At 35.5% G+C, this 26,679-nt stretch overlaps 1 protein-coding gene and 1 pseudogene across 6 annotated transcripts in view; one reads left to right on the top strand and one right to left on the bottom strand.

Moving 5' to 3' along the window:
- The window catches only part of TMEM67 (transmembrane protein 67), a 44,611-nt gene extending 18,216 nt beyond the window's left edge, over nt 1–26,395 (top strand). For 5 of the 6 annotated variants that reach the window (XM_022584797.3, XM_089898924.1, XM_089898923.1 and 2 more), the window contains 15 exons: nt 499–604; nt 3,309–3,365; nt 4,432–4,530; nt 6,413–6,511; nt 6,767–6,853; nt 8,359–8,458; nt 8,553–8,692; nt 10,234–10,374; nt 14,558–14,638; nt 15,127–15,243; nt 19,155–19,271; nt 19,378–19,482; nt 20,034–20,136; nt 23,300–23,442; nt 24,384–26,395. In XM_022584797.3, the coding sequence (XP_022440505.2) occupies nt 499–604; nt 3,309–3,365; nt 4,432–4,530; nt 6,413–6,511; nt 6,767–6,853; nt 8,359–8,458; nt 8,553–8,692; nt 10,234–10,374; nt 14,558–14,638; nt 15,127–15,243; nt 19,155–19,271; nt 19,378–19,482; nt 20,034–20,136; nt 23,300–23,442; nt 24,384–24,464 (1,576 nt within the window). In that variant the 3' untranslated portion in view covers nt 24,465–26,395. The remainder of the gene's footprint in view (nt 1–498; nt 605–3,308; nt 3,366–4,431; nt 4,531–6,412; nt 6,512–6,766; nt 6,854–8,358; nt 8,459–8,552; nt 8,693–10,233; nt 10,375–14,557; nt 14,639–15,126; nt 15,244–19,154; nt 19,272–19,377; nt 19,483–20,033; nt 20,137–23,299; nt 23,443–24,383) is intronic. The other variant, XM_022584799.2, reaches the window with a different exon arrangement.
- On the bottom strand, nt 12,034–13,634 carry LOC149746948 (signal peptidase complex subunit 1 pseudogene; annotated as a pseudogene).
- Nucleotides 26,396–26,679: the final 284 nt, after the last annotated feature.

Genomic DNA, 26,679 nt, shown 5'->3' with positions numbered 1-26,679 from the left:
TGCTGGCCACTGGTGCTTGGCATTTTCCTTTCTGAGTTTACAAACTGTACATTACTAATGCATTGAATTCAGCAAAATGTACCCCATTATGTGCCCTAAACAGTATTAGATATGACACAGTATTTTGTTAAGAATTCATCTTCTTTGAAAATTAGGATATTATCTGCCTTCCTCTAGGCTTCATGTAACACTTCTCTTTTGGGTAGTCCTCAAAAGTGGTGCACAGTACTTCACTGATTTCATTTGTAAACTTCATAAGACCTAGATCAACAAGAGTTTCTAATTTGTCTCAGAGGTTATATTTCAATATAAAGTTCTGACCACTTCAAATAGCCTATGTTGTTACCATTAGTTTATGTTTGACCTCTAGTTTTTAGTAACTGGTAGTTCTGAGATCACCAAGACTATCCATATCCAATTCAGAAGAAACAATAAGTTAAATTTATGTTTAAGGGCCTAGATGTACTTATAACTAAAAATGAATTTTCTTTTAAACAGTATCCGCCTTGTACCCAACACAAAAAATGGAAATATCTACCCTCCCTTAATTACCATTGCCTACAGTGACATTGATATCAAAGATCCCAACAGCCAGTCTGTGAAGGTGAGTTCCTTCCTAATCATTACCTCTCTATGTGTTCGTATAATGCTGATAGAGTTTGTGTTATGATCAAAAGACAATTAGTCCTTTTTAAAGTTTTAAATAAACATGGCACTTTATATAGTCAAGACTTAATTATTTTTTACTAATAGTGGTAAGAGGTGAGTTCTTATGGATCCTGGGTATAAAAAAGCAAGGATTATGTTTGTCAGTAGACAGCGTCACCAGCAGCTGGGCCTCCCTGTCAGTATCCTGGGGTATGCTGACCCATGCAGCTTCTGCTCCCATCCTCTTTGGCCACCTTGCTTCTGTTAAGATTTTGCCTCCTTGACTAACTAAACCAGGAACTCAAACCTTAAGTGGGCATGTGTGTTCCTTTTCTTAACAGTCTTGCCCACTTGATAGAGACACAATTCAACAGGCAGAAAGAGAATCAAATTATCAGCTTTATAACTAGTAGCGCTAAAGTGAGCTAGAGAATGCAGTTTGGACCTACAGCCAATTAGTCTTCTGCTATTTCCCAGCTCAGTTAAGTTTAACCACAGAACTAAAATCCTCCCCTGCCTGGCAGGGCCTGTATATGGAAGCGATACCATGTACACACTGAAAACGGGCTACACCAAAGAGAATGAGCCTGGGAAAGGCCGAGCTGCACGACACAGTTCCTCCTTTCTACCTCGCCAGGCAGATGAAGCATCCCTGCTTTGATGAGGGGTAAATGAGAGAGGATAGAGATCAAAAGCAGGCTAATCCTTCTATACTTCTTCCTCATTCCCTGTCCTCTCCAGAAACATGAGAATTGGAAGGTGAGCATTCCTTACTCCAAGACTCACTAATAGCTTTTAATTTCTATTATTTTACTTTTCTGATTTTAAAATTCTAGTTCTTCAGCCAGTGCTTTTGGCCTCTCTGTTGCACTTGTACGTGTGCTCAGCTACTATTGGATTCAGGCTTTCGTTAAGTGAAAAGTAGGCACATAAATAACTTTTCTCTGAAAGATTTCACATCCTCATTTGTATTACCTGATTACATGTTAAAATTAGCTTCGATTGCCTGTATTTGTATACATTATAGTGAGAGGAGAAGAAAATCCAGAAACATGCTTAGTAACAACAAAAGACTGCCTGGTTTACGTCTTCCTGGAATGGTCATTCTTGGGTAGTCAAGAATATATTTATCTTAACATAAAACACTTCTGGGTGTTTTCTTTAAATATTTTTCTTGTCCAAAATATTCTAAACTAAGTCTTGACAAATGGGAAAAAAAGTTGAGAGAATCATAAAACCATATTGAGGAAGTCCACCTCAAATTCATTCTAATTGTAGAATGTACAGTTCTTTCATCATTTCTTAATTTCTCATGACAGCTATTGTAAAAGTTCTACATTCATTTTAAGTATCCAGCTACATCTCTGCTCTCTCACCAAAGACAAATAGCCTATCTTCCTATTTTACTGAGCAGATCAAAACCATCCAATATGAATTCCTTCAGATTTCCTCTTTAATACTTAAGTATCTCTGTTTCATTATCTTTCCTAACTCCTGTTCCTATTTCTAAGAAAAAAGGACCCTTCCCACTTTCTTAAGCGAATTTTCAACCTGTACTTGTTTAGGGTACTTCCTCCAGTATCCTGTTTCACCCACAACCCTTTATTCAGCCAGCTTCTCTGCTGGTCCCTTTCCTTTGCTTATAATACCCTTCAGGTTGCCCCATCTTAAAAACAAACTAACATAACCAAACAGTAAAATCATCCATCAACTCTGCCAACTGTACAGCTTGCTATCGTGTGTCTTTCCTTGATTTCCCAACCATTTACTCTTTCATCATTTGCAGTTTTACTCTTGCCATTTGCTTCTTTGAAAACCTGTTTCATGAAGTCAGCAATGAATTCCACATACACTGGCTTTATTTCTTTAACTTGACACTTATACAGTTGACCCTTGAACAACATGAGTTTGAACTGCATGGGTCTACTTATACATGGGTTTTTTTTTTTTCTTCACTCAATATGTACCACAACACTACATGAAGTTGGTTGAATCCATGGATGCGGAGGGGCAATTCTAAAGTTCTATCTGGATTTTTGACTGCACAGGGGTTGGCGTCCCTAACCCCTGCATTGTTCAAGGGCCAGTTGTACAACATTTGACACTACTGGTGACCTCCTCCTTTTTGAAACTCCCTGTTTATGACCTTGCTAAGACTTAGGTATCTTCCCTCTCCTACTTCACATACTCCTGTTTCTCTTAACTCTTTACTGGTTCTTCTTTCTACTGTCTCAATATAATGGTATCCCTAAGATTCTTGTTCAGCCCTTTGATTAATCTGCCATCTTAGGCTGTGATTGTTTAGCCAGTTGCTGAATTCTTGATATGTAAGATCAGTCACACTCCTCAGTTACAGAAACCTATCAGAAAATGAAATATGGTTAATTTGGCTTGACTGCTATTAATGAACCTAACCTAGCTCCTAATGAAGCCCTCTTTCTTTAACATGTGTTCAAAAGGGATGTTTAAAGTAGCATGAATAATTCCCAAGAGCGTATTCATTTATGTATTGATACAAATAAGGGTCAACTCTAGTAACATTGATAGTTCAAAAGTATGGCATTTATGGTAAAATTCAGTTACAAATGTATTTTTCTAGTAAAAGTAGGTTTGTATTATATAACTTCAGTATGGCTAATTCACTTTCTTTTAAATATCAGGTTTCTTTCTCGGTCACATATGAAATGGATCAAGGAGAAGCATGTGTCCAGACAGATGTGAGTTTATTTTAACCTGTTAAAAATACTTACAGTATATTTTTTAATTAAAAAAAAAGTTTTTACATGTACAGGAAAGTTGTCAAAATAGAGAGATTTGCCATATAACCCTCACCCAGCCTCCCCTAATGTTAACACCTTACATGATGGTAGTACAGTGATGTTAATCAGAAAATTAATATTGATGTAGTCCTAATCTGTTAACTAATCTAAATACTCTTCGGATTTTACAGATTTTTTTCACTATCCTTCTTCTGTTTTAGGACCCAGTCCAGGGTCACATATTACTTCTAGCCATCGTGTGTATCTTTAGATCTGTGACAGGTGCTCTGTCGTTCTTTGTCTTTCATGACTGACACTGGTATTTTGGACCTCAACTGGGTTTATCTGATATTTTCCCATGATTAAAGGTAGTTTTAGCACAAATGCCACAGAAATGATGTTGTACCCTTCTCAGCAAATCATATCAGAAGATACTTGATGTCACTGTATCTTATTAACAGTGATGTCACCTTCGATCATATGGCTAAGATGGTGTCCACAGAGTTCTCCACTGTATTTTTCCACTTACAATTAATAAGTATCTTGTATCTTGTGAGGAGATACTTGAGATTATGCAAATATCCTGCTCCTCATTATTCTTTTGCCCTCTAATTTTAGCACCCATTGTTAATTCTTGCCAGTAAAAAGTGTTACTGTGACATTTGTCTGATGGTGATTGTGTATTTCCATCATTTCTTCTATATTTGTTAATTCAAGTTCTGCTATAAGGAGGGACTGTCCCTTTGTCCACATTGATTTATTTATTCAATTATTTATTTAAATCAGTATGGACTCATGGATATTTATTTATTCTAGCAATAATAATTCATTACTGTCTATTTTCTTGCTCAAATTGTCCCAGATTTGACCATTGGGAGTTCCTTAAATTTGGCTCCTATGTCCTTTTAGCCACCTTCCACCACCATTTTTTGAGTACTTCCTTACTTTCTATTTACAGTATCTTTGAACATGGATGAAATTACATTATGAAATTACATAAATTCCAATTTTTTTTTTCCTTTAGATTGCTTTGGGTGTGTTGGGTGGACTAGCTGTTTTATTGTCTCTTTTGAAGACAGCAGGTTGGAAGAGACGCATTGGGAGTCCCATGATCGATTTACAGGTATGATCATAGGAATTTTTTAAGTATATTTTTATCTTTTGGCTATTTTATATCCTTCTAATAAAACACAGCTAGAGAATGAGTCAAAAGTTGCCTTGAGTTTCTCTGGTGTATATGACTATGAGAGGTGTATGCTCATTTCCCTCCCACGTTGCTGTGGGCCAGTCTGCACACAACAGCAGAGCTGTTCTTGTTTCCTCACGTCCTCACCAATACTTGCTGTTTTTCAAGTCTTTCCATTTTTTGCCAATTTGGTGGGGTAAGTAGTATGTTATTCTTGATTTAATTTTCATTTCTCTGATTACTCTTCATATGCTTTATTAATCATTTGGGTTTCCCCTTCTGTGAACTTCCTGTTTGTATCCCTTGCCCATTTTTCTAATTAAGTTTTCAGTTTTTCTTGTTTATTTAAACAAGTTTTTATATTTTATTTATTTGGAGTTTTATGTATTTTCTAAATATAAATCCACTTTTGGTTTTTGATGTTGAAATTTATTCTCCAAGAGTGATTCATATGTTATTTTATCTATGTGTTACTTTGTTTAACAGAAACTCTTGATTTTAATATTGTCACATCTGAGTAGGTTTTCATATTATGGCATGTGCTTTTAGGATCTTATTTAGGAAAGCCTCCCCTATCTCAAGATCAAAAAGGTATTCGCCCATATTTTATTCTATTAACTTTATAGTTTCTCTTCTCAATTAATCTTTTTTATGTTTGTTTTTATTTTTATCTACCATTTTTTGAATATTTACTATGTGCCAGGCACTTTTTTTTTTTTTTCTGTGGTGCGCGGGCCTCTCACTGTTGTGGCCTCTCCCATTGCGGAGCACAGGCTCCAGATGCACAGGCTCAGCGGCCATGGCTCATGGGTCCAGCCGCTCTGTGGCATGTGGGATCTTCCCAGACCGGGGCACGAACCCATGTCCCCTGCGTCGGCAGGCGGACTCTCAACCACTGCGCCACCAGGGAAGCCCCTATTCATTTAATTTTTATAGCAACAAAGTAATAGGTGGTATTTCCATTTCACTGATAAAGAACATGAGAAAAGCACGTAGTAAATTTGTTTGTGCTGGGATGTCTTCCTGACTCCAGAGCCAATGTGCCAAGGAATCAGAGGAGGGGGGCTTGATTTACTTTCTGGGATAGTCAAGAAAAGCTTCCAAGAGAAGTGAACTTTAAGCTGGGTTATCTGCGCATTCCACAGATAGTCACTGACAGCCTACTGTCTGAGTGCCAGGTGCTCTGCTAGGCACTGGGGGGATTGTGATAATGAGCAAAGAGAGACATCGTCTCTGCCCTCGGAGCTCATGAGAGTTTGCCAGAGATAAAAAGGGAAGAATATTTGTAGAATCAGTGCCCATTTCATTCCCCAAAACATTTGAGATGAAAGTGTGGAATAGTTAATTATTGAGTAAGTGGTTGGAACTGGCAGATGAGGCTAAATATTTAATTTTTGTCTAGGTTGTGGAGGACCTTGTGAGTTAGGAATTTATATGTTAATAAGGAGTCACTGTACATTTTTAAGAAGGGGAGTAACACAATCCAATTTACATTTTAGAAAGCCAACTCTGATGGTAGTATAGAGGATACATTGGAGAGAAGGATTCCAGACTTGAAGAAAATTAGGAAGCGGTTCTAAATTTCTTAGATGGTGAAAGATGAGAAGGGTTGAATAAGACAGAGGCTATTGGGAATGGATCAAAAGGTTAGGACCCAAAAGGTGTCTAGGAAGTGGCTGCAGTTGGTCTTTCTAACTGATCCACGTATACATGAAACAAGGCTTCAAGCTTGAGAAACTGGGTAAATAACATGTTATTAAAAGTAATAGTATAAATAGATTGTGTCTATAATGGCTGTAATTCTCTTTTTAAATTGCAGACAGTTATGAAATTCTTGGTTTACTATGCTGGTGATCTGGCCAATGTTTTCTTTATCATCACTGTGGGAACAGGTCTTTACTGGCTTATTTTCTTCAAAGTAAGTGATTTTCTGAATTTAACCTAAGTGCCAATACCTGAATAACTTGTAAGCTTTCTTTATAAAGGAACTGTCTTTAGTGGAGGATATTTTTGATCAAGAGTATTGGGGCAAATGCTAAACTCACCATTCCCTGAGTGTGCTATGTTTATTGAGTGCATCACCACCTTCCTCTTTTACGCTTTCTTTGGGTTATAACTTGTGTTTAGTAAAAACTTTGTATGGTCATGTTTAGCAGCGTAATTTTTATCATAGGCACAGAAGTCTGTCTCTGTTTTGCTACCAATGCCGGCTCAGGAAGAACGTTTTGTTACTTATGTGGGATGTGCCTTTGCTCTGAAGGTAAGTTTCAAAGCACGGGTTACTGAATTTAAAAGACCTGCTAATAAGCATATAAGTCTTTAAAATTAAACTGCTTTCAAAATCTTTGGTGTAAAATTTAGTTTAATTTTGGAAGAAAGCATGAATTAATTCTGTTTTACTAGGAAGTCTACTTTTATTTATAATAGATATCTTATTCTGAAGATCTGCCTTAAATATTTTTTTATTATTTAATTTAACCTGTTAATTGAGAGTAAAAGGTACCATGCTGGATAAAGTGCTGAACTCTTAGCATTTGTTCTCTGCCTCCATATTCCTTTCCTCCTCTTCCCATGGCAACCCCCCTCCCTACTTCATTGTTCTGTCGATGGATGTGAAGCTCTTTACATGCTTCTGTGGTAGATCTCATCCAATTGTGTTGTGATTATTAAGTGTCTGATGTTCCCACTGATCTGTGAGCTCCACGAAGAGAGGAATCATCCCATACTTAGATTTTTATCCCTTGTTTGATCAATAATGTACCTACTAGGAGGAAGCCTTAGTTTAAACATATTCTGTAAATGAAAATACCAGAAATAGGGGAAAAAAACAACAGTGAGAGCATACTAAAGCTTTAAGTAGGACAAGCAAATTATAGTTGGAAATACCTTTACTTATAAAGAAGTTAGATGATCTAGAAAACAAAGTATGCTTTTGGAAACCTTGGGAAAGAGAGACAATTAATGCAAGATCCCTGTATGAGGAGGAGGTAGTGTGTCTCCTTTCATATCCCTATTTCAAAGAAAGACAGAAAAAGGGAAGTCGAATTAATATGTATATAAAAATTCTGTGAGTTTGGTGATTCCGCTATTTCGTGAGCTTCTGTTGATCCCCTAATGGTATTACAAGTTTGTAACTTGTAAAAGTTATATATTCTTGTGATTACAGTATGTTTGTTTCTTTTTTTTTTTTGAAGTATAGTTGGTTTACAACATTGTGCCAATCTCCGCTGTGCAGCAGAGTGACTCAGTTATACACATAGAGACACTCTTTTTTCATACTCTTTTCCATTATGGTTTATCACAGGATATTGAGTATAGTTCCCTGTGCTGTACAGTAGGACCATGTTTATCCACTCTGTGTATAATAGTTTGCATCTGCTAACCCCAAACTGCCAGTCCATCCCTCTCTGCCCCCCTCCCCTTGGCAACCACAAGTCTGTTCTCTATGTCTGTGAGTCTGTTTCTGTTTTCGTAGATAAGTTCATTTGTGTCATATTTTAGATTCCACATGTAAGTGATATCGTATGGTATTTGTCTTTCTCTTTCTGACTTACTTCACTTAGTATGATAATCTCTAGTTGCATCCATGTTGCTGCAAATGGCATTATTTCGTTCTTTTTTATGGCTGAGTAGTATTCCATTGTATATATGTACCACATCTTCTTTATCCGTTCATCTGTCGATGGACATTCTTAAAGAATCACTGTTGGTTTCATAAGCAGGCTTAATGCAGATACTTTAAGGTGCTTTGTTTGTCATTCTCAGGCTCTGCAATTTTTGCATAAGCTCATCTCCCAGATTACCATAGACATATTCTTTATTGATTGGGAGCGACCTAAAGGAAAGGTTCTTAAAGCTGTTGAAGGTAATGAAAGTAACCATTTGTACCAAGATTCTTTTGCCACCATTGTAGAGCAAAGAAGGTGAAACGCTTTTACTCATTTTATCTCCCCAACCAGGTGAGGGTGGTGTTCGGAGTGCTACCGTTCCAGTAAGCATATGGAGAACATATTTTGTGGCAAATGAATGGAATGAAATTCAGACTGTGAGAAAAATTAACCCACTCTTTCAAGTACTTACTGTCCTCTTCCTTTTGGAGGTATAAACTGATGTAATTGTATACAACTTATGGGTACCTCATAAATGTTAATATAATTCCAGCTAAGTTTTCATGTCAGTGGAAGAGTTTTCTAAAGGTTAAAATATTGTAATCAAGCCATTAAAAAATACACATAACATGAAATTTACCATCTTAATCATTTTAAGTATACAGTCCAGTACTGTTAAGTACATTTCCATTGTTGTGCAGTAGTCTCTAGAATTCTGTTCATCTTGCAAAACTAAAACTCTGTACCCATTAAACAACAGCTCCGTCTTCTCCCCTCTCCCCAGCGCCTGGAAACCACCATTCTACTTTCTGTCTCTTTGAATTTGTCTACTGTAGGTAAGGAGTGATTTTTAAACCACTGGTTTGTAGCAGAACCCCATAGGAAGCTTTTGCAGAATACCTATGCCTTACCTCACCCCTCGAGATTATGTTCAATTCCGTAGCTCTGAGGCAAGCTCAGGTATCTGTATTTTAAGAAACCCCCACCCCATTATTCATATTCTCACTCCTGTATTAGAACCACTATTAGAAGGTTGAAATCTTCTAATAAATTATCATTGAACACCTACTATGGACTGTGTTCTGTCTTAAGAGCTGGAGCTGTAGCTTAACAAGACACACTGAATGGGTACATGCTTATGATCCCTTTACAGTTATTTCATGGGTCTGAGTAGAATTATTAAAGAAGTATTCAGTACTGAATATGAGACTGAAATATGGAACCTGTATGAGTAACAGGTTTTCTCTAGAATTAGCTGCTTAAGTAAGGTTACATATGAATTATTAACTTGTATGTCTGTCTGCCTTCCTTTTTCCTTCTTTCCCACTTTTCTCCTTCCTTTCCTTTTTAAACCTAGAGGAATGTGTGTGTCCCTAGGATATATGAACACTGTCTCAAAAATTGATTTATAGTAGTGTTTTTTAAAGCTTTAAAAGGTGTTATGTGAGAAAAAAGTATTATAATGAAGTAAGTTTGGAAAACACTGGATTCAATAAAGTCATGTAGATTCCTTTACCATAAAACTTTCCAGAGCTTTTATTCTATGAGGGTGGAAAGCATGGAGGTGAGTATAATATACTAACTTAACTTATTTGATCATGGTTTCCTTTTATCAAAGATGGTATCTTCCTCAAAAGACATTTTGCAAAATACTGTTTTAAAGTATAAAAGGTATTTTACATAGTTCCTGGCATATGTTAAAACTCATGAAATACTGGTTGTTCATTGGTAGTTTACTGAAGAAAGCTTTATTCTCTTGACAGAAATTTTTGAGCTTTGTCTGTGTATATGATAATGTTATATTTGGCCTTTAGTTATATTGAAGAGAATACCAAATGAACTAGCTAAATATTTTGTATTAAATACTTTGTAATTAAAATACTGGATAATTATTTTTATCTAGATTTTCTACCATTTATACAAACTTGAATACTTTAGTTTTTCAAGGTAAGGGGTAGAGAGGAGGGTCTTATTTTCAGACTAGAGGAGTTTTCTTTATGTCTGTTTAAATTATTTTTTCTTATTATTTCAGGTTGTGGGATTCAAGAACTTAGCATTAATGGACTCATCTTCTAGTCTTTCCAGAAGCCCACCTAGCTACATAGCTCCTTATAGCCGCATTTTGAGATATGCGGTGTCTACCGCTCTTTGGCTAGTCATTGGAATTATACAGGTAACAAGAGATTGTTCTTTTAAGCAACATTGCCTCTCTATATTTTTAACTCGGTTTACATGCTAATCCTCAAATATTGACTACAACATGATTTCTATAGTATAAAGAAGGTGACAAGAACAGCAATAATAATAACTAATAGCTAATTTTTACATAGTATGATAATCTAGGCACTGTGTTAATTTACTGCATTACACAAAGTAACTTACTTAATCTTTATAGTAGCCCTCAGAGATAGATTCTTTTAGTATCCTCATTTTATAGCTGAGGATGCTGAGGCACAGAAAGGTTAAATATTTACCTAAAGTCATGCAATTAGAAATTGGCAGAACTGGAATTTGAACCCAGGCGATCTGATTTCAGAGTCCATTTCTTCTCAATAGTGGGTCTCTGAAGGGTCTTTCAGAGTCTGCAGCTTTCTAGTCACAGGATTTAGTTTATATATAATGATAGGAATTGCTAAGGTACCCTTAATCTTTTCTTTTGAAATATAACTTATAGTTTACATTTATTTATATATCATTAAACCTCTCAAAAACCAGTACCCCTTCTGAAATCTTCTCTGAAATATTTATTGAAATAGCTGAAACTAAAAATAAATCTTCTCAGGTCCCAGGGCTCTAGCAGAGGATATTTTCTGTGCTTACTTCCCTTATCTTCTTAAAGCTTTAAAAAAAAGAATGAAGGAAGAAAAGAAAGAAGCAGCAGCTACAGCGCTTAACTCTGATCTCTGCATTTCTTTCTCTTGCTTACAGACACTCCCATGAGTGGAAAAAGGCTTTCTGTTTGATTAAGATCTCGCTAACTTTTAAGTAAGCAAATGAAGGTGGGACCTCTAGAAAGAATAGATTGAACTTCCTGTAAACTGGAGAGCAAATATTTGCCTTAAAAGCTTATTTTAAAAAATCTTTGGGATTGAAATCCCAAAATTCCTACAGAATTGGACCCAGGTGTCATTCTGAAACTTAAGAATAGACTCTTTAAATTTGCATTTATTTTAAGTTGGTGAGACTTGTTCAAACTTGAAGCTATAGGATAGAGCTAGTGAGGGATAGTTTGACAATTGGAAAAGAAAGAGAGACAGAAATTAGGATTTGAAATAAAATTCGATTAAAAGAATATGGGGTTTGATTTTTTCCCTTCCAGTTTTATTGAGATATAACTGACATACAACACTGTGTAAGTTTAAGGTGTACAGCATAATGATTTAACTTACACACATCATGAAATGATTACCACAATAAGTTTAGTGAACATCCATCATCTCATACAGATACAAAATTAAAGAAATAAAAAGAAAAATATTTTTCCCTTGTGATGAGAACTCTTAGGATTTATTCTTTTAATTTTTATGTATAACCTAAAACAGTGTTAATTTATCATGTTGCACATTGCATCCTTAGTACTTATTTATCTTATAACTGGAAGTTTGTGCCTTTTGACTGTCCTTATCCAGTTCCCCCCACTTCCCCCTCCAGCCCCCACCTCTGGTAACCAGAAATCTCATCTCTTCTTCTAAGAGTTTGTTCATTTGTCTGTTTGTTTTTGATGTATAATTAACCTACAACACTATGTTAGTTCCTGGAACACAGCATAGTGATTTGATATTTCTATACATTTCAAAATGATCACCATGATAAGTCTAGTTACTGTCTGTCAACCGTATTATGGGGTTTGATGTTTATCATCAGTATAATAGTAAGAAAATATTTATTTTTACATATACCAATATAAGTTTTTGTGAATAGATCAGATTTATCTGGGTGTAGAGAATTTAAAGGAATACCATCTGAAGCTTTTCGTATTGGTTGAGTACAACAATACAGAAACCCCAAATAGCAGTGGCTGAAATAAAAGTGAGTTTTCTGTCTCCTGTGAGAAAGAAGAGCAGAGGTCGGCAATGCAGGGCCAGCAGGGTGGCTGCTGTCAGGCCCAGATGCCTGTTGTTCTGCTCTGCCCCTCAGGACTTTACCTCTAAGGTCACCTCGCAGTCCGTAATGGCTGATGGAGTTGCAGGGGTGAGCCAGGGGAGAAGACCTCACCCTTTCCTCTTTATTTGTTCACTATGAGTTTTAACTGAAAACATTAAAACAGCTTAACTACTCATAATGAATTATGAAACTGTAATAGTTAAATTGTATTATCATTTATGAGGCATTTATTCTTCCTTATTTTGTAGACCTGCAAGAAAGTTTGCATACTTGTGTTGTTTTCTGTTCTGCATTTCAGAGGAAGATTATTAAGAGAAAGTCTAAAAGTTTTATAAATCAAAACCCAACTGAGAAGTAAAATATAAAGAGAACAAAATTTATATATAGCTGAGCATAGGTGGTTTTTAGCTCACGTTTTAGGTATGAAAACAATTTAGCTCATTTCACATGAAACACAAGCAGGTAAAGTAGTAAATCTGAATCATGAAAACCCCTATCAGTTATTTTTAGCATGCCTCTTAATTTGTCTTTCCCCTGGTTTCTTGTCTTGTGTGCCGGAGTCTCAAACAGAGCAAGTCTCGAACCACTTGAGGGGGTGTCAGTGATAAATGGGCTATGAAGGAAAATGTCAGCAAACACGAAAAAGCAAATCCTGCCATAACTATGTAGTCCACCCAGACTGTTCAGCCACATACCCATCGATAAATCCAAGTATTGCAGAAAAGAATAATTCCCTGAAACCCCTGTTCAGCTAGCTTCTGGCCCTTGTAATCCATTTGTGTGGGCAGCGAGCTTAGATGCTCCAGCATGACTGGATGAGGAGGTGGGCAGTGGGGCAAGGGCAGCCCAAACTCAAGGACCATAGGGGCCGGGGTCTGGTCCTGTGTGCAGATTGGTGGGCCTGCCGATCCGGGGAGTGCAATGGACGCTCACCCTCTCCTCTTTGAGAGCCCTTTCAGAAGTGTCTTTGACATCTTCTTGGTCAGAACTTGGTCACATGGCCACACTTCACTGCACTGTCAGCTGGGTAGACCCCCTCAAAGAAGGGGTCTGTCACTAAGGGGAAGGGAAAGGATTGTTCAGGCAGCAACTAGCTGTCTTGGGCACTACCGTCTAACCTCGTTCTTTGTTTCTCACTTTGCTGTCATTTGATACCATGGTCACATTCTCAAACTATCAGTGTTTATTCCTAAAATATCCATAAAAGTTCCTTTAGCCTATTACAGTTCCATAAGTTTGTCTATACAAAATCTTCTTGATTCTCATAATATTAGGCTTTATTGTTCACTCCTTATATTTCCCCAAACCCAGCTTCTTCAATTTTTAAGTGGCATCTTTTAGTTTTTAAACTTTGAATGTTACTGTTTTTCATGTCATTTAAAGGAGTTTTAAAATGTGTACATTGAGTATTTAGGAAAGTCTTTTCAGTGTTCACCTGCTATATTCGTTTACATATCTGAGTACGTGTTATGTGCGAGGCACTGTGCTGAGCTCAAAGATATGCTGTAACAAGAACAAGTCACAGTTGTGACAAGTGCTGTGAAGGGCATCAGCAGGGAGATGAGATAGTAGAGGGGGAGTGGAAGGGGAGTGGAAGTTAGGAATGTGACAGCAGGCGACAGCTTTGTATTGGGTGGTTAGGAAATGTTATCCTTCTCTGAAGTGTATCTAAGAAGGCCTACAATGTAAACTTTTCTCTTGTGATTTATAAAACTTCCCTTTGTAGTATTGTTATTAAATCTATCTAAGAAAACACTTGAAACCATCCCATTTGAATGTTTAACACATTATCTGTAGTTGAAACAGAATACTTGACATATGCTTTTTATGTGCTACTGTTTCAGAGAAGATTAATTTGAAAAACAGCAATTTTTCTAGTGGCTTTTTGAATTTAGGAGATGAGCGGAATTGCAGAACCAGACCTAAATCTGGCCATTAATGCATTGGTTTATCCTAAAGCTTTTAAAGCCCCTTACTTCCTCCCCCTGTGTTTGTCCTATCTTATTTTAATGACACAGAAGAGTTTTTTAAATTCAAAATAAGCTCCCTCAGTGAATCTTAACACAATTGCAAAGCACTCTTCCTTTGACAGAAGAATCAGAAATGATAAGTAGGATTTTATTCCACAGGAATTGTTATTGGCCACTATGTTCTTGGTTGGAACTTCTTTTTTCTTATGACACTATACTGTGGCTATAAAAGAAAATTAAATCCTAAAATCTAATAAACATAAACTTGGCTTAATGTTTCAGATTGTGTTCTTTGCTGTCTTTTATGAGAGATTTGTAGAAGATAAAATTCGACAGTTTGTTGATTTGTGCTGTATGAGCAATGTAAGTACTTTCTGACTTTATCTTGCAACTGTTATTTCTCCCTTTTTAAAGGTCATGAGTACACTAAGAGAGGCTTTAAAAGTGATTTGCTATGATTGTATTTTTAGTCTGATTTCCACTGGTGGTTAATTCCAGAGATGGTTATAACAAGCTACAAGTTAATATTTACTGTCTTAATTTTTCCTTCTTTATTTGCAGTTTCTTAATTATGAATTGCTTATGCCACCAAACAGTTGACTCAGCCTGAGTCCCTGAAAAGTTTTCATATATCAACCCTGTTTCTTCCTTTCTTGGGAGTGTCTCCAGTCTCTTTTGCATCTACTTTTTAAAATAACCTCATTATCCTTTATTATCTTACTATTCTCTTTATATGTTTTCCAAGAATTCAACCCTCATTATTTTGAGAGAAAGGAAGCAATTTTAAGAAGAACTTAATTTTTATTGTTTTGCAGATGAGTTGCTAACTGCTTCTTCTTCTCTTTTGATAGATATCAGTGTTTCTGTTATCCCACAGATGTTTTGGTTATTACATTCATGGTAGATCAGTACATGGGCATGCTGATACTAATATGGAAGAAATGAATATGAATCTTAAAAGAGAAGCGGTATGAACGTATTTTATATCTTTTTGTTTTTTAAGTTGAGAGGTGGTTTCTCTTAATCTGGGATTTGTAGTAATCTTTTTTAAAAATCCTCATTGATTACTGTTGAAAGTTGCTAGGATACCAGCTCATTACCCTGAACACTGAAAGGGAATGAGTCAAATTCCATCCTACAGTTCTTTTATGAACTGTATTTCAAAGTAACCAAATAATTCATGAGGGAAAGATTTTTCTGTTGGAAGAAAGTAAAAGGAATTCTAAGTTAGAAAATCACCATTTTGTAATGACTAATGGATTAATGCCTATAGGCTACAATCATCAATGGATGCTAAAAATTAAGTGAAGGACGACAGGGAACTTTATAATGAGGAATCAGGTTGATATAATCTGAACACACTGGCTCAACCTTACTACAAGTAAAAGTTAGGAAAACTGACATTATGCACTTCCTGTTATGATGCAGTAGGGAAGTACATAATATCACCCATGAAATATTCTTGCCTAAGAAAATTGAACCTGAATGTAATCAAGCCTCTAACCACCAGTTTACAGGAAATAGAGGGGATAGAGACAAAATAATACCACAGGAAGCAATTAGCCAGATGCAAAATGTTAGGATGTCTCACAGGACAAACGACCCAGTGTCTCCAACAAATCAAAGGCATGAAGAGAAAAGGAGAAGTGGTGGTGGTGGTGGAAGAAGACTGTTAGATATAAGAGAAATTTAAGAAAAAAAAATAATCAAATACAATATGTAGACTTTGATTGGATCCTGATTCAAACAAACCAACTATAAAAAAATCTTTGGGAAAAATCTTGGAGATTTGATAGACTAAATATTAAATTATATTAAGGAAAGATTAATTTTATTAGGTGTGAAAATGGCATTTTTTTTCAAGGTCTTATTGGTTAGAGATACATACAGAAGTATTTGCAGATGAAATAACATGGTATCTGGGGTTTGCTTTAAAAGAAAAAAGTTGAGAGGATAGATGAAAATTGGTAAAATGTTGGTAATTGTTGAAGTTGGGTGATGGATGGTTTGCTGTTCTTTCTACTATGTATATTAGAAAACTTCCATAAGAAAATTTAAAAAGAAAAATATGTACTTAAGAGGAAAAACCAAGAGGATTTATTGATTAAGGGACTATACCTGTGACTTGCAAGAACTTAATAGATGATAACAACATCTCAGAGAAGAACAATTTGTTTAATACATTGAACTGAATCAGTTGGTTAACTGTTAGAAATTATACCTGGACTGAAAGGTTAAATTTAAAAATGAAACTATGAAAACCTAGAAAAGAATATTTCAGATTGGGAGATGACAATCTAAGCATAAAATACAGAAAGCATCAAAAAAGTATTTGTTGATTTTACTTTATTAATGTAGAACATTTGTGTAGACAACAATTATATTAATAAAAGACATGGGGTAAAATTCTCATAGTAAATATGACAAACATATTGATAGCTATTGAAAGTCATATAAATCAGTAAGCAAATTAAGTTAAAACCTCAATGGAGGGACTTCCCTGGTGGTCCAGTGGTTAAGACTCCACACTTCCACTGCAGGGGACACAGGTTCAATCCCTGGTTGGGGAACTGAGATCCTGCATGCCGCAGAGCGTGGCCAAAAAACAAAAACAAAACAGAAAAAACAAAAAACTCCCATGGAAAAATGACAAAAAGATTTTTTTAATATGTAAATAAACAGAAGAGACTAATAAATGTCTAAAAAATATTCACCTCATAAATCATAAAAGAAATGAATGTAAAAATAACATTTTTACTTTCTTCAAATTACCAAACTTTTTTTTAAAAAGCTAATAGTTAGTAGAATCAAGGACAGGGTGAAATGGGCACTGGTCTCAGAATACATTTTTACAAACCTGCTGGAAAGCATTTGGCAAGAGTTTTTTAAGAATTCATTATCTTTGGGACTTCCCTGGTGGTCCAGTGGTACAGAATCTGCCTTACAGTGCAGGGGACGTGGGTTCAATCCCTGGTCGGGGAACTAGGGTCCCACATGCCGCGGGACAGCTGGGCCCATGCGCCACAACTACTGAGCTCACGTGCCTCAACTAGAGCCCGCATGCCGCAAACTACAGAGCCCATGTGCTCTGGAGCCCACACACCACAGCAAGAGAGAGGAAAAACCTGCATGCCACAACTAGAGAGAAGCCCGCACGCCACAACTGGAGAGAAGCCCACGCACCACAAGGAAGAGCCGGCGTGCCGCAACTAAGACCTGATGCAGCCAAAAATTAAAAAAAATAAAGAGTTCATTATCTTTGACTTACTGATTCTATTAATCTAACTCAAGGAAATAATTAGCAATGTGAAAAACTACTTAGGTTCAGGATCTTCATCACAGGGCTTAATTTATAAGGGCAAAAAATATGTAAAAATGGGAGAATATTAAGTAAATTGGTTTACCTATACAGTGAAACCCTAGGTAAACATTAAAAATCATGTTTTATAGAACATTTAATGACATGGGGAGTTGCTGAGGATATAATGTTAAGTGAAAAAGAAATCAGTACGATCCCAGTTTTATGCCATCTATATGTATATGCCTAGACAACAACTGGAAATGAAATACCTTAAAATACCTGTATCTCTTGGTGTTCAGATTATAGGTGATTTTTTTTCTTTTTTTGTATTTCTCCATATTTTATAAATTATCTGTAGCAGCATGTGCTTTTTTAATCAGGAAAAAAAATTTTTTTTTTTAAATAGAGAAATTCACTACACATAGACTGCCTTTAAGTCAGTAGAAAACCAAGTGTTATATTATGTTTCCAGCTTAGGTTTAGATAAAGGAGGAGGATGTTAAGCTCCAGAGTAGGCAAATAAAATTGAGAATGGAGGCAAGAATACTTATGCTGAACCCTAAAGCGTCTATGAGAATTGGCTAGGTCGGGGGTAGGGCAAACTGACAGGCATATGGTTCTCAGGATTCAAGTCGTGTCAAAGAGACCTGAGTATAACTGATTCACTTTGTTATAAAGCAGAAACTAACACACCACTGTAAAGCAATTATACTCCAATAAAGATGTAAAAATAATAATAATAATTAAAAAAGAAAGAGATGAAATAGATATCTGGTCTATAACATTAACCATTGGGTCATGTATCACTACCTTTTTTATTGGAATTGATTAAGGAAGCATGTTAAAGTGTTTAGAAAACAAAAAAGACCATTTATAAAAGTAGCTAATTCTAAGACTAGACTTTTTGTCATTTATTAAAGAGCAATAAATTAATTATAAAAAAGCTAAGAATGGTCTTCCCTGGTGGCGCAGTGGTTGAGAGTCTGCCTGCTAATGCAGGGGACACGGGTTCGAGCCCTGGTCTGGGAGGATCCCACATGCCGCGGAGCGGCTGGGCCCGTGAGCCACAACTACTGAGCCTGCGTGTCTGGAGCCTGTGCTCTGCAACGAGAGAGGCCGTGATAGTGAGGGGCCCGCGCACCACAATGAAGAGTGGCCCCCGCTTGCCGCAGCTGGAGGAAGCCCTCACGCAGAAATGAGGACCCAACACAGCCATAAATAAATAAATAAATAAATAAATAAATTTTTAAAAAGCCAAGCATTTGAAGCCCTTTAAAAAAAAAAAAAAAAACTAAGAATATCAATATACAGTGAACTTAGTATGAGGTTTTTTTTAAGTAGGCAGAGTAAAGGAGATGATAGAGCACCTGCAAGTAAGTATGACGAAATAGAAATTAGTAAAACCTAGAGGGGAGTGGGAACCTTGAATACTGTTGGGCTCTCATTGTCTCAAATATAATAGTTCAGTACAATTTCAGTTGGCTTCCAAATCTTGTAATGTTAAATATTGTATTTTCTTTTTAAGATAGGCAAAATTTTCATAATCTTGATCTTAATTTAAACTTTTTAACTTTTCAGGAAAATTTGTGTAGCCAAAGAGGTTTGATACCCAATACAGATGGTCAAACTTTTCAAATTGCTATTTCTAGCCAAATGAGACAACAGTATGACAGAATCCATGAGACACTAACAAGGGTTTGTATAAAGTACAATTCACATATATTTTGTCAGTATTTCATGTTATTTAGATACCAAGGATGTAAGCCATGTTGCATTTATCCTTGTCTCTTTTTCACGTTAGAAAAATGGCCCTGCTAGACTATTGAGTTCATCAGGAAGTACTTTTGAGCAGAGCATAAAAGCATATCATACTATGAATAAATTTCTTGGCTCTTTCATCGATCATGTATGTATCATCATTTATTTTTAAGCTAGAATCAAAATGCAATTTTTAAAAAGTTAACGAGGAGTGTCAATTATTTCTTCAGTCAACCAAGTCAATGGACTTATGCCTTGTGGGGTTTTTTTGTTTGTTTGTTTTTGCTGTAAAAACTAATACTGTGGCTTAGGAATGGGGTTAAGTTATGTAAAAGGAAAAGATTTTTACCTGTCTATTAGCATGATGATTACCTTAAAATATGTCTGTACTGGAATTTTGTTACTTTACAAATATTATCAATTATTTATTGTAGAAATATGCTATGATTGTATTCCTAAAAAGCTTCTTATAAATTGATTTTCAGTATATCTAGTCCTAAGTACTACTAATAGCATTTAAAATTTAAAACATTCCTAAAGAGTATTTTGTTATAAAGTCCAGCGTAGTAAATTGTCTTTGAAGAACAGATTTTCTTTGTGTCCTATTCATTTTTCTTTTTCTCTCCTTCTGACTTTACAAAAATTGGGAAGCATTCATTCCACTGCTATTTTTGAAATGACTCTCGTTTTTTATATTAGGTTCATAAGGAAATGGACTACTTTATAAAAGATAAATTGCTTCTTGAAAGAATTCTTGGAATGGAATTCATGGAACCAATGGAAAAAAGCATCTTTTACAATGGTATCCTTCAAATGCCTTTGCTGAACTTGATTATTATTTTCCAAGTTTGAAAAAACATTCTTGTAGTTCCTGTCTTTTGATTTTATACTTTTATATAGGAAACATAATGAACTTAGTTAACTTCAAGGAATTACAGTAGTTTTCTGTGTCCCGTTTCATTATGTCATGTATCAATAGCAAGAAACAAATATATAAAAGATAATTATTCTACAAGAAAGTTAAAAAAAGCTGAATTTCAAAATCAAACAAGACTTCCCTGGTGGTCCAGTGGTTAAGGCTCCACACTCCCAATGCAGGGGGCATGGGTTCAATCCCTGGTTCAAGGAACTAAGATCCCACATGCCACACGGCACGGCCAAAACAAAACAAAACAAAATCAGTGGTAGACATGGAAGAGATAGTAAAACAAATACATAAAGTTCAGATTTTATTGGACTGTTCATTCAGTGGCACACTTATGAAACACTTAAGAATAATGTTCATGATTTATCTTTAACATTTAATTTTTCATTTTATCCAACTTCTTAAAAATTGCATGTACCTGTGTGACAGGAATAGTGACTAAACATGTTTTTTTATCATTAAAAAGGAAGTATATATGTCACTGTCAATGTGACTGATAACCTCTTGTGTGGCTTGGGAAGAATGGAAATGGTATAACCAGTGTCCTGGCCTAGATATCACTTACCCTTGTGTTATTGAGTGTCACATATTGTGTCAGTCCTGGGATACACAGACTAATGGTCCCTCCCTTGGGCATCTTGTTTAGTAGACTGTGGAAAGTAGGCATGTGATTGGGTGAGTGGAGTGATGCTGGGATAGAAGTCTGTGCAGATGCAGGTTGCACTGGGTGCAGAAAGGGAAGTAGAAAATCTAACTAGATACAGGGTGAAGCCAGAGAGGCAACATGGTGAAGTTTGAACTGGGTCTTAAAAAATAAGGTGGTGGTGTCAAACAGGAGGGTCCAGGTAAGAGAGGTGAAGACGTTTGTACAGAAGGGGGAAAGGGCATTATACACTTAAGGAACTTTATGATTGAAGCCTCGAATGAAGTGGGTCAGTGAGAGAGAGTGCATGAACAATAAAGAGGGCAGAGACTGAATCCCAAAGGCCTTGTCTGACACCCTAAGGAGTTTTGCTTTATCCTATAGAGCACTTGTTTCCAAAAACATTTTTAAAAAAATTTTTGTCCTACAAGGTGTGTGCAGGTTGATCCATGGAGGTGTGAGAAGAAAATACTAAAAAGTCTATTTGTATATTTGCAATTCCATCATTCTTAATTTATATTTTGGAAAAATTATATGTAGTAGTAATTAATAAACTACGCCTATTATGGGATGCATGCTCAGCATTTTATTCTGATAAGGATACATGATCAGAACAATTTGGAAACCACTGCAAATGAACATGGATGTCATCAGAAAGCCTTCAGCATATCTGATTTATAAATTGGAAGAATTATTCTGGCAGTAGTGAATAGGTTGAGTTAAACAGATGTAAGACTATAACAATATAACTTAGTCATTAAGAACATAGCTTTCATATTAAAGAATATAGCTTAGTCATTAGGAATATAGCTTTCACAATAAAGTTTTCTGGTCTTGGGTTCAAAATCTGACTACTAGTTTTGTGCACTTGAGAAAGTTGTTTACCCTTTCTGAACTTTAATGCCCTCTCTATAAAATTAAATATAACCTTCTAAAGGTGGTTGCATTTACACCTGTGTAATCATTGTGTAAAGAACCTGGTATGGGTAGGCACTCAGAAAAATGATGTTACCGTTTCTAATAATAATAAAATCATCATCAACAATTTCTTCATCTCTATTGGGAAATTAGGAGAATATGAGCTAAGGCAGTAGTGATGAGGATAAAGAGGAAGAAAAGATTGCCAGAGATGTTAAGGAAAAGAACGTAGGAGAGAAAGAGTAGTCAAAAATCATCCAGATTTCCAGCTTGTGTGACTAGGTGGTTGGTGGTGGTGCCACCCTTCTCTGAGACAGGAAGTGCAGATGGAGGACCAGGTTTTGAAGGAAAGAGGATGAATTTGGTTTTGAATATGTTGTGTCTTGAGGTACCTTTGGGACATCTAGGAAGAGATGTCCAGTAAGCCATTAAATGTAAGGAACTGGGGGACTGGATCTTAGGAGAAAGTAAAGGCACACAGTAAGCTGGGGAGTCTCATCAAATGAGATCATTGCTGGAGCGATGGCAGTGAAAGGTCACCCACGAAGATTGTATATTGCTGGCTTGTTTATTTTTTTAAAATATGTATACAACTATATGTACAGAAGTGCATATCTTGTAAGGATATAGCTTAATGGCCAGTGAATTTTCACAAACTGAATATATTCCTATAACTAACTCCCTGATCAAAAAAGAATGTTAACAGCAAGTATCCTAACTGGGTATCCGTGGGCAGCTGAATCACTGAAGTGACTCTCTGTACCTCCCTGAAATTGTGTGCAAGATTTGTATATGTGTACTTCCCCCACTTCCTCTCGTGAAAGGGTCTGTAGCTTTCATTAGAATCTTAAAAGGGTGTTCACATCCCGAAAAGGATGAACCCCTACTTGGGGAGTGAGAAGAGAAAAGGTCTCAGAGAAGAACCTTAGGGGACTACTTGAGACATAAATTATAGCACACTATTCTAGTCCTTGCTGGTTTTGTTTTGCTTTTTATTTATTTATTTTAATTGAAGTATAGTTGATATACAATGCTGTGTTAATTCTCTGCTGTACAGAAAAGTGTGTTTTGCTTTTTAAACTTAATCTATCTCAGAGAATCTTTCTGAGATTCTTTAGCCTTTAGTTATATAAACAGAGAAGGGATATTCATTACCTGATCATTGAAAGATATTGACTGTATACTTAAACTACTAGCAATTACAACCCTTGGTGCAAATGATAAAACTGCTTTTTATGAGCAGAGTTCTTTGATTAACCTTTTAGATTAGCAAATTTTAATACCCATTATTTTTTGTAAACCATGAAGTATTTTTTTCTTTTTTTAAATTCAGGTATAATTGACATACAATAGCCATGAAGTATTATAGTAACTAGTTGTTTTTAAATATCCAAGTTTTATCACCAGAAATTTATCACAGGTTTATTCTATTTTTAAATTTCTAATTTATGTCTTACAAATTGCTTTTTTTTTTGATAGATGAAAGTTATTCTTTCAGCAGTGTTCTGTATTATGGAAATGAAGCCACTCTTCTTATTTATGATCTGATGTTCTTCTGTGTTGTGGATTTGGCTTGCCAAAATTTTATTTTAGCATCCTTCCTTACGTACCTACAGCAAGAGGTAAATTTAAGAATTTTTTCTGGGTTTCATTTAAAAGAAGTATGTTAGAAGTAGATATTTATTTTTATAGCAGAGAGTAACAATATATAGTCTCACTAGGAATTTATAAAGATTTAGAATATGATTCGCCCTGCCAAAAAAAGGAAAAACATTTCAACGAGGTTCATTCTACACTTTCCTTCAGGGTCAATGAAGTACTGAGGTCTCGGGGAAGGCGTAAGTTGCTTGAGCAAATGTGAAAGGAACCTAATAGGAAGACATTTAAATTATCCATCTCTCCTACATGCCAGCAGTGAGCAGTAATTAGAGTCCCATTCACCCTGTGTACCAGATGTTACTGTAACAAAAAGGCAAGCTCTGAGATGTAGCTCGAGGCTCAGCCACTTTAACTTGTAACTCTCACACATCCCCTATCTGCTTGGATTAGAAAACAATTGCGTGGATGGGTGTGGAGCCTGAAATGGAGACTTCAAGAAAAACCAAATTTGTTCTAGAAATGTTAGTATTCATAACACCCAAATATTCCCCACTATGTCAAAGAAGTATATGAGTTAATAAGATATATTAGTTTTTGATAGGGATCTAGAATTAGAACAACTTCTGTTCCTAACAGTTCTTTTGACGTTTCCATAGCTTTTAGAGCTAGAGGAAACTTGTCTTGCCAAATATTTAAAAGTATATTCCTGTGAACCTAAGGGGATTTGTATTATTAATTTATAAAAATATATTCTGAATAGGGACGCACACTGCTTTAGTATTATGAAAGATGATAATAGTCTTGAAATAATTTTGTGTATTGCCATGGAATTCAGATGTCTGATACATGAAAATAAATAGTTGAGAGAATTAGCTAGTTTAATTTAGATATTTTAATTGATGTGCACAATTAATTTCCTTTATATATATTTTTTTCCTTCTGGATTGTTTTACTTTTTTTTCAGATTTTTAGATTTATTCGTAATACAGTAGGACAGAAGAATTTGGCATCCAAAACACTGGTGGATCAAAGATTTCTGATTTAATTTATTGACTAGATAAAGACAATTATAATCATGGCAAAAACAAAGTCATGATTATCAGGTTAGTTTGCCATATTTTTTAAAACTTGTAATACAAATTATTCTATTTTTATTTGTTTTTTAATCTACAGATTTATTTTTATAACTTGTAGATACATAACTTGCTTTGTGAACATGTAGTGTGATACAGTGGAAAATATTATTTTCCTATTATGCATGGTATTTAATTCACCAGCTTATAGACTAGATAGCTCTGACAATGGGACAAAAAAAAATCTAAATATTGCTTTCAGCATAACATTTTTTTAATGATATTCAAAACAGTCCCCATCATTTGTCTCTGTAGATTATTTTATGAACTAGTTTTGCCTATATTTTCTCACACTGAAAAAGAATTTTGATTCCAAGTTCAAGCCTAGTTTTCAATTCAGTATTTTGTTTTACATATTTTATGGTTAAATAAATGTTGAAAATATTTTCAAGTTTACTTAGAAATTTGAAATTGTATATGGGCTGAATCAATTTGCCTCATTTTAATTGTTCACCCTGTTTGGCAGTGGACTGATTCACTATTGGAATAATAGGCACCTCGTGAAATGGTACATAGTCATTCCTTTGTATACCTGTATTATTAGGTCAATATACTCTTTCCATGAAGTATGTTTATCTCTCTAATATCATTTACATTATTGAGCTGTAATATGTGACATTTTCCTCAGTATAGTTTTTTATACATTTATTCATTACTTAACATTTTAAGAGCACTCCCAAAGCTTTGCTCTTCAATTATGTTTAAAGATTGTAAATAACAAACTGTAAGTTATGTTAACAAGGTGATTTATTGAAAGTAAACTTAGGCTTCATAAGTTAGTAGGCTAGTATTTTTTTTTAAAATAAGGAAAAAAATATGAGGAGCCAAAATATAATTAATGTAAATCCTGAGCCATGTAGCTAATAGTTTTCCGTGATATTATTTTTCTTCAATATGCTCTTTAATAATCCTTTTCATTGTGTACCATGAACTTGAAAGTCACCTTATTTCAAGTATAATGGTCATTAACCCCCAAAGCAACATTTCTTACTGCCTTCTATGTTAATGTGTAAATACTTAAATGTAATGCTATGTAAATATTGTTTATATTACTGAATTGAAAATATAGAATAAAACATTTGGTGTTTCTCTTTCCTGTTTTATTAATATGTATTTTATGAAATAGCGTTTAGGAATACAACAGTATTGGGGCGGGTGTCCCCAGCCATTGCTAAAGCTGAATCCTTTACATTCTCTGAATCTTGAGGATGACTGAGAAGAGGGGAGGCTAATAAGTTGAGGATTTGAAACTCTGGTTTCTTAAGGGTCACAGTACAGAAATGCCTTTCTAAAAGCCTCAGAGATAAGTAAATGTACCAGCATGGATTTTTAAAGCTACCTACTCAGAAGCTTATGAAAGAAATACGACTCTCATTCTACATAAAAGAAGTTAATATTCGTGTGAATGTATCTAAGTGGAAATTTCAAAAAATATGATCTGTTGGCTCACCTGCTGATAAATTAAGACAGAGAAAAGACATTTAAAAAATCATTTGAAAGTAGTTTTGTACAATATTATTTTTATTTTGGTTAGATACATAAAAGGGTGTACAGGTTTTCATATACTATTGACTCTTGTGTTCATATTTCCATGATTTAAACTTTGTGATCATGTGCTTAATTTTCTACTAGACCCATAATCTTTTGTCTATTTCTGTAAAACCAACCCACTGTACTTTGTATATTATATCCTTAATTCTACTGATTACATAGAAACATTTGATAAATCTCTTGGTCATTTCATAATGACCCTAGGTTCACCTAGAGGTTCTTTACAAGCTGCTGTGTGCTTTCTATCCTCCTTATTTATTTATTTATTTTTTAAAATAAATTTATTTTTGGCTGTGTTGGGTCTTCGTTTCTGGGCGAGGGCTTTCTCTAGTTGCGGCAAGCGGGGGCCACTCTTCATCGCGGTGTGCGGGCCTCTCACTATCGCGGCCTGTCTTGTTGCGGAGCACAGTCCCCAGACGCTCAGGCTCAGTAGTTATGGCTCACGGGCCCAGTTGCTCCGCGGCATGTGGGATCTTCCCAGACCAGGTCTCGAACCCGTGTCCCCTGCATTAGCAGGCAGATTCTCAACCACTGTGCCACCAGGGAAGTCCTATACTCCTTAGAAATGCATAGGCC

This window comes from Delphinapterus leucas, chromosome 17 (assembly GCF_059928025.1).
Source record: "Delphinapterus leucas isolate spDelLeu-1000000601 "Yukka" chromosome 17, BTC_Dleu_Yukka2, whole genome shotgun sequence".
Taxonomy (NCBI): domain Eukaryota; kingdom Metazoa; phylum Chordata; class Mammalia; order Artiodactyla; family Monodontidae; genus Delphinapterus; species Delphinapterus leucas.
The sequence above is the reverse complement of the archived record's forward strand: the minus strand, read 5'-3'. Positions and strand labels throughout refer to the sequence as shown.